Source organism: Stegodyphus dumicola, chromosome X2 (assembly GCF_044657685.1).
Source record: "Stegodyphus dumicola isolate Sdum_Otavi_A_Nest chromosome X2, ASM4465768v1".
NCBI classification, from domain to species: domain Eukaryota; kingdom Metazoa; phylum Arthropoda; class Arachnida; order Araneae; family Eresidae; genus Stegodyphus; species Stegodyphus dumicola.
In genome coordinates this window covers 138,864,862-138,873,468 of record NC_140781.1, presented here as the reverse complement: position 1 = coordinate 138,873,468, position 8,607 = coordinate 138,864,862, and the positions used below count along the sequence as shown (strand labels likewise).

The window sequence follows — 8,607 nt, the reverse complement described above, 5'->3', positions numbered from 1 at the left end:
TATCGTATATCATTCATATTAATGGATTATTATGTTCATATTGAAAGGTTTGTTCTCAGAATTAATTCATATAAAACCAAAAACAACATACAACGATAAGGCACTTTCTGGTTTTGCTGCAAAAGCAATCAGTGCAGAAGCAACAATTCAAGCTGTTATGGTATGTTCATTATTTTTAAAATACAAAAAAATTATTGGACTGGTACTAGTACTTAATATGACTGCTGAAGATGAATTAGATATATGTAACAGCAAGAAGAAGTACATTAAAATTAATATTAATGCACATTCTATACTATGTTGTCTCTTGTATAGTATGGAGAAAAGGTTAATGATTTTAAACAGTGTATGAAATGTATGATCGAAAAAATAGTGTTAAAGAAACATTAGCATTTCTATAAAATATTGTTATCTATAATTGTGTGATACTCAATTGTGTAATATTAAGAAAACACTAAATATTTTTTATTGATTGCAACTTGCAGTTTTATTACTTTTCGTTTGGTATCTATTCTTTCAAACACTGTGTAATTCGGGTTTTTTTAAGTATTACCGTTATTGTAGGTTTATTAGATTATCTCAATAAATGAATGTTGAAAATTATGTTTTATTTTTTTAGTAAATTTAAGTATTTTCTGTTGCCGTTATGTATGTTTATTAGTTTATCTCAATAAATGAATGTTGGAAATTAGATTTTATTTATCTCAATAAATGAATGTTGGAAAATAGGTTTTCTTTTTTATTAAATTTAAGTATATTCTATTTTCTTCGTTTACTATGTGCTTGTGATAACAAAAAAATTCATAATAAATAGAGCCCACCAGCGGCCGAGCGGTAACGTCACTGAACACTGGTAGTTCGATCCGAGGTTCGAATTCCGCGAACGGGCTGGCTGCATGGGCGTTTTCGTGGTTTTCCCCATGTGAAACGTGTATACAAGCCAGATTCCTTTAGAAAGTCCTCCACGAAGGCATCCCTCCCTTAAGGCAGATAGCCCTCGAGTGCTTTGCCGTAATCTATCACTCTAAATTTCTCAGAGTGAGATTTGAAGCGTGACAGCAATTTTCGCTCCGTTTCGTGTTAAACAAGGCAAGTTTACTGTTTTGGTAACAGAACATATTTTTCCACTTGCAAAATGACCTTGGAGAAGGGAGTGAGTTAAGGGGAAGAACGACTTCCGGTCGTGCCCCTACCCTCGCAGAGTGACCATGCAGTTTTGCTGAGGCGCTATTTTAAGTGAGGACAGTTGTCTACATCGTAACAATGAACGCAGCTCCTCTGCCAAAAGTAAGTTTAGTTTTAAAATATATATACAATTATTTCTTAATAGAACTATCTTACTTATCATAAATTATAGTCTTATATTTTAGATTTATGTGTAAAAATTGAAGGATGTAATGAAAAGGAGTTTTAGTTGGCTCTATTTTAGGTAAATTTGCTTTAAGAGTGTAATGCTGTAACTTCGTTTTATTTATTACGTACTGTTAACACAATAAAAGCTATATATATGGATGGTACTTTTTGTAAACACTTCTAAAACAATTTACACAACACTATCGACTTTAATTATTCAAATTCAGTTTCGCATGCATTCCTAATTCGAGTACGAAGAACAGCGGTGGGGGAAAAAAATCCATACTATAGAGTTTTGATTTTTTATAACACAAATTATTTGTTAGCATTGCAAGAAATAAAAACCGTATACTTTACTGAATTCTCTGTTAAAGTCATATCGTTTTCAGCTTATAGCAGTTTTTCATTGATTTTTAACTTCTTTTTTTTATAAATTCTGCTTATAGTTTGTAAAAATAAAATTCACTTACTGTTGCAAATCTGAATTTTTACAAAGTATAAACACTAGCACTACCTGTGTCATATCAGCATTCTAACACTTATATTTTTGCAAATGTATTATTATTCTCGATAGTGTAGGTGTAGCTCATATGGTCTCCTCGGTTTCTTTCACTGATGTTCAAAATTTATTTGCATGTGTCATTTTTTCTCAATTTATTATTATTTTGTCTGATTTCCATACTATGTTTTCTAAAAGTGATTTGAAAGTGTTTGCAAAGAAAATTTAGAAAACTGCATACTCGAGTTCTTGTTTCGGCATGAAATGAAATACAACGGTTAAGATACAATCAAAGATATTTTAGAATTCTGATTAAAGAATGTGTTCTTCTAAGGTAATGGGTTGCCAAAAAGTTTCTTAATGTTACAGTTTTGGGGCCAATTTTGAGAAAATGGGGAAAGGCTAAATTGATTTCAGTTACTAACATTTATTTTATGTAATTTACTCTTAATTAATTTTTACTTACGTATGCTTAATATTATGTTTTTTAATGTTCATTTAAATTTATATGCGCTAAATATAATGTTTCACAGGCTAATTTTTATTTATAAATGCTTAATATCATGCTTTTTCTCCGAGCATTAATGCACATCTCCTAAATATTGACCACCAGCGGACGAACAGTAAAGTCGCTGAAATCTGGTAGTTTGGTCCTGGGTTCGAATCACGTGAAGGGACTAGCTGCATGGGCGTTTTCATTGTTTTCCCCATGTGCAACATGTATACGAACCAATTTCCCTTAGAAAGACCTCCACGAAGGCATCCTTCCCCTTACGCAGATAGTCCTTGAGGCTTTGCAATAAGCACACACACATTCTAATATCATACTTCTTCTCCTAATATACATTTATATGCAATAAATATTATGCGTTTTTGCCTGCCTATAAGCTTAATAATTTTCTTTCTACTTAACATTACTGTTGAAACTATTCCCGATTAGCCACGAACCCACCAGCGGCCGCCCGGTAAAATCACTGTAGTTCGGTGAAATCCTGTGAGGTTTAAATCTCGGGAACAGGTTGGTTGGAAATTTAAAAAATTTCATCCCCCTTTTTTTTTTTTTTTTCTTTTTTTAATGAAACAAATCTTAAACAGCTAAGGTTGCTCATTTAAAACTTTTATTACTTAAAGTTAAGAAAGGTAGTTTATAGATTTCTTTAAAGACTAAGGGTAGGAACTTCTTAAACTAGAAACCATATTAAGAGAAATGTTTATCTTATCAAATGCATTACAAGCACATATAATTTTCATTATACGTACTTTTAATGTCATAATTTGTAAATGGACATAATGAATCGATAAAATAATTATTATCAATTGAGCGCACAGCGAAAGTAACAAAAATTATTTATTGATGCTGGTAATTAACCAAATTAATTAAAAAATACCTTGTTAATTTACTAGACACGTTTTTGGGAATATAATCTGTCTTAATACTTTTAAATATACATATAAATATCTAATTTCCGCTCTTAAGAAAATTTAGTTATGACTCAAAATTTTGAAGTTCCATTTAACATATCATTTGATTTATCTGTGATTTTGTAATGTAAATAAATCGTAATATTTATGAGAATAAATTAATATCATATATAACCACTGTTAAATCTATTGAAATTGTTTATTACACAGAATTAATTTCAAGTTTTTAATATTTAAAGATAAGAATTAGTAAAATTTTATATAAATGAAACAGTTATTCAATAATTTTTTAAAGATTTCTTTCCTGTTTTTTCTAAGTAGTTTTGTCCCCTTATAGTTTTGAATTTGCTGTTCTTTCACCTTGTCTGTCATTCTGCGCTATATTGCACTGATTGATATTTAGTTGTCATTAAAATTTAGGAAGAATGTTGTACTATATATTTCTTACAGAAGAAGGCGTCATTGGGTTGACGTTTCCTGATATCACAGAAGATGACTTGAAAGAAATGAACATAAAATTAGGGCCCAGAAAGCATATTATGCAAATTGTGAATAGAATAAGGGTAACAATATAATTTCAATAATGGAATAACAATGAAGGATAATTTTATATTATTATCTGAAAAGTCATTTTCTTTTTAGTGCCCATCAGTTCAAGCGGTTGCTTCAATACCATCAGATGAAAAATGCACTGAAAAGGTCTGTCAAGATGCAAGTGCCATTTCTCCACAGAATATACAAAGAAAAGAGGTGTCTTTAGACATATCCAAAATATATAACCAGTGTATTTCAAACAAGGTAATAAAAGTTGTCTTTTAATTTTAATTATGTAAAAGAACACGTTGTGATTTATTAGTCGGTTATTACAATTTTCTCAATTTTTTCAGGATTCTTTTGATATCAGAAAGTGGGTCAGCAGTCACCCACAAGGCAAACAGCTCTGTGACAACTTGGATAGGGGTTCCTACAAGACTGAAGACAGGCAGCTGCTAGTTAGGATAGTCTGTTCAAAATTAGTAAACTTATGTGGAACTGTGTAAGTTTTTTTAGTGAACTTGAATATATTTTCATTGATTTAAGTCTAGAAGGTATAGATACGTTCTGAAAATTAAGAAAATATTTTATTTTATATGAATTTCAAGAATTTTCCATTAAATTATTTTTTTTTTTAGCTACCCATCCTCAGAATGGAAGGAACGTACTGCAGAGGCATTAGTAGATGCATTTCCATTGTTAAAATCAAAAAGATTCCCACATGGGCATGTAAGTGTTCTTTAATTTTCAAAAAATTACTTTAAAACATGTTATCTAGTTATGTGATGTGTATTAATTTATGTGCAGGAAAGCTTCTATGATAAGACCACAGGAATAAGCTTTATAGAATAGGCCTGAAAACGCTTAGGAAGTCCATCAAAGAAAAAAAGGATTAGCCAAAACTTCAAAAATCTGCAGAATAGAACCATCTCTTGAAACAGAACGTTTGACTAAAGAGGATTTAGAAGAAAAGGTTTTTTTCAGCTTTCGTAAAATTCATATTCATAACATTTTAAAATATTTCTATGTTATAAATATTTCATCTATACTTAAAGAAAATGTTTGAAAATTAGTGCATATAAATTTTTTGTTATAGATAATGTGGATGAAATTTAAAAATCCCATAGAACCCAATAGACAGGCGATTTCAGATATATTGTCTGAAACAATGGCTGACAGACAAACTGAAATAAGAGATTCAGGCATGACCATAACAGATGTTTTAGAGAGATATCCCAGGCTACAAGATTATAGAGGAGATATGGTAAGAAATTTAGCTAATTAATTTTCAGTTAGTAATTGCACTTTAAATTTACATATACGCATAGTGTATATTGGTGATCTTTAAAATGTGTCGAGCCAGGAAATTAAAATCAAAGTTTCAGCATAATCAATTCAAAGAATTTCAGTTCAAAATCATTTTTCAGCATTATGTTAAAACACATAAGTTCTTGTAATAATTTTCATTCAGGATATGCTTGGTTTAAGAAACTGAACCATTAACCACATGCATTCAGTTTTTAAAATCAACATTTTTATCAATATGTACTAGATAACCTATTTTTGATTTTTGTATAAACTTACTGGAAATTATGTTGTGTTTGCAGATTGATGCAGAATTTTTACGCATGCATCCCAATTCAGACACTTTCTTGGGAAAGTTTTCATCTTTTTATGTCCCAAGAATTTTGAGATATGCTGAATCAAAACGGCCTGATCTTCTGGTACCAAGTATTGCTGATTTCAGTGGTAAAGATCTTTAAAAATTTAACTAGGATTATAAATCATATAATACTTTAAAACTTTTTTACGTACTGTTTTAATTACCTAAAGTAATTTTTTATCTATTACTTGCATTGGTCATTCTTAAATGGCTTATAAAGTTTTTTCTTCTGGCTTGTAAAAGTAAGCTGTAAATCCATGTACCTCTAGTACCAAAGGCCTTTTTAATGATATTTTTGTAATCCTTATGTAATAAAAGTCTGTGTATTTTTTTCATATATATAGATGATCTAAAAGCATTAGTTTTGCTCCCAGAACTTTTGCCCAGCCCAAATTATGGTAAAGGAAGAGGGAAAAAGGTAAAAAAAAAGGTCTCATTCATTATTAATGAGTAAATACTTGGCATAAGTCTATGCATAAAAAATAATTTCATATGCTTAGCTAAAATTCTTTTAATAGGATAATATTTTTAGTTTGTAGTGTATGTGTATGCAAATAAGCTATTGATACTATATGTAAGTGAATTGAGCTGCATATCCTTTGAACTTTGCTACATTTTCTTTCTTGAAAGGTTCATGTGTGATATTTATGTAGCTTCAATTAATAATTACATTTCACATGCAATTGTTATCCAGTTTATGTCTTTTATATATATATACTTTTATTTTTATTTCTGTAGAGTAAAGGCAAAACAAGTATTTTGGCATCAGGCTGTTATTTACAAAAAAAAAAAAACATTCCAAATTCTGCACTTCTAATATTTGCTAATGTAAGTATTTATGAGTTTTGTATGTTTTGCACTTTCATTTTAAGAGGGCAGATCATATTTAAACGAGCCATTTTACAACAGTGAATGTATTTCACGTGGCTAAAATTCATGTTCTCAAGCTGCTTTCAACTGTTGTACCCACAGATGATGCATCGTCATTTAGCTAATTTTTGTAGAATTGAAATGGCATTGATTTGAATGTCACCTACATACTAGCAAATATTTCGAGAGAATAAGAAGGTTTGTATTATGTGTGATGTCTTTGTATCATCTAAAGCATGACAGTAATCATTTCTATGCATGTATCATATAGTGAACATAGATTTTTTTTTACTTGTATAGTGTTGGAGAAATTGCTTGAATTTCAAAAAGTAATTCCAGTCAGACTAGGGCAATTATGAAATCAAGAACAAGCATCATAGTTTAATATGAAGAAATGATATTTGGTTTCATAAGAATAAGCCAGACTAATTCTCCATATTCTTTGTTCTTTTTACATTATTTATTACACTTTTCATGAAGAAGCAATGCACAAATAGCAGTATGCATTACTATCCTATTCTATATTTGCATCAATATAATACTTAAATATTCCTATATGTTTTGATACTGCACTTTTACAGAAACTAAAAGCAAAAGGCCTCTATGTGCATAAAATTACTTGAGTAGTATTTTTGTATGAAGAAAAAAATTTTCTGGCAATATTTTTTAATTGGAAAGATAAACTTTCTAATATGGATAATTGGTATTTGACTTGCCCTCATAGGTATGGATGTATTCTTAATGAAGAAATTTATTTTCAGGGAATAGAAGACATGGAGTCTCTTGAACCAGGGCAGAATAAGCAACCGATTCTAGTGTGCATTTCAAATTCATTTTACATTAAAGCAGATAACAAGTTAATAGCATGTCCAAATCACGCCATGAAGGCATTCGACATTTTATTTAAATCCCATTTCGTATTTAGTGTGCAATATGCACATGTATTAACAAATTTTTACAATTTTATGGGAAGTTTTTTATACAATATAAGCACTCCTAGAGCATGTGTGGACTCGTTAAATACATGTTTCAGCAACATAGCTATTGAGTAAAAATTTATTGCATTTTTAATATTTTTATTATATTATTATTATTGAGTAAAAATTTATGTATGTATAATATGTTTCTTAATAAAGAGTTTTTTATGTATTGATTGTTTTCATTTATTTTTAAATTACTTTGTTCATGGAAATTATTATAATTCTGCAGATTAATGATTTCTACTCATATTTAACCAATCAATAAAGTACATATTAATTTTCAGCAGAATTATGAAACATGAATGTTTATCTTACACATGTGAGCTAATCCATATTATTTCACTTTTACTTTATTCTTTCCACATGAGACTTCGAATTGGAATTAACATATATAAAAATAAGTTTAGTCTAAAAGTATATGTAAACAATTATTCACCTATAATGATTAATGTATAGGAATTTGTATGCATATAACTTCTCAAAAGTAAAAAGTGTTGTAAGCTAACTGAAGATAAGCTTTATTCATAATTTGGGGTTAATTAATTTTAAGTTCTTAATGATTTTGTAATAAGAAATAGAAACAATTCTTTTGCAGTATATGAAGTTAAAAACAATAGCATGAGAGTATTTTATGGTTACTAATTTTCTGAATCTCATACATTGCAAATAAAGCTGAATAATTTAGGGAAATTAAATTCACATTTTTTTCTTATTTCAATGTATATTAAAATTTATTATTCGATATTTTTATGCATATTATGCTCAAGTCGACAAAGTACTAGTAATATCAATTCACAAATTGTATTAATATATTCACTTATAAGTAGCATTTAAAGAAGTTGAATCTATCAGAATATAATACAGGTTTACTGAGACATATATACATGATCAGCTGTTTTAACACATTCAAATTTTCATTATTATAAAATTTTTCAAGAAGTATTTTTGATAAATTACATTTCCAAATATTGCGATTATTTAATTTAAAATTTAGCTTACAATTTACATGATTATGTGTTCTAATCTTGTGAATAAACATAATTTGTTTTTTAAAATTAAAATATGTATACAAAATTTAGAATATATATCACTATACATATATGATTCATCTAAAATAATTTTTTGAATTTCTTTTATGAAACTAAGCATTTTTTGATTTCTCAAACCAAATTTTGAAAATTTCTGAAATATTTATTCAAAGATTTAAGTACCTGAAAAACCTTTTTTATTCAAATACCAAGCTTTAAGTGTGAATATCTTGCTATTCCAGTTTTTAAGTTGCTTTG

The 8,607-nt window shown here is 28.7% G+C and overlaps 1 protein-coding gene across 1 annotated transcript; it reads left to right on the top strand.

Moving 5' to 3' along the window:
- Nucleotides 1-4,648: 4,648 nt before the first annotated feature.
- Nucleotides 4,649-7,393, top strand: LOC118204782 (uncharacterized). The gene is made up of 6 exons (XM_085808827.1): nucleotides 4,649-4,781; nucleotides 4,936-5,072; nucleotides 5,416-5,557; nucleotides 5,816-5,889; nucleotides 6,210-6,299; nucleotides 7,103-7,393. Exons 2-6 carry the CDS (start codon nucleotides 4,977-4,979, stop codon nucleotides 7,391-7,393), a joined length of 693 nt encoding a protein of 230 aa, XP_085664953.1. The 5' UTR covers nucleotides 4,649-4,781; nucleotides 4,936-4,976.
- The last annotated feature ends 1,214 nt before the right edge of the window (nucleotides 7,394-8,607 follow it).

What these genes read in the sequence shown, in the direction of transcription:
- LOC118204782 (XM_085808827.1), top strand. Translation starts at nt 4,977, where the DNA reads ATGGCTGACAGACAAACTGAAATAAGAGATTCAGGCATGACCATAACA. An exon ending in AAGATTATAGAGGAGATATG is followed by an intron (nt 5,073 to 5,415) that starts GTAAGAAATTTA and finishes TTGTGTTTGCAG; the next exon opens with ATTGATGCAGAATTTTTACG. An exon ending in AAGTATTGCTGATTTCAGTG is followed by an intron (nt 5,558 to 5,815) that starts GTAAAGATCTTT and finishes TCATATATATAG; the next exon opens with ATGATCTAAAAGCATTAGTT.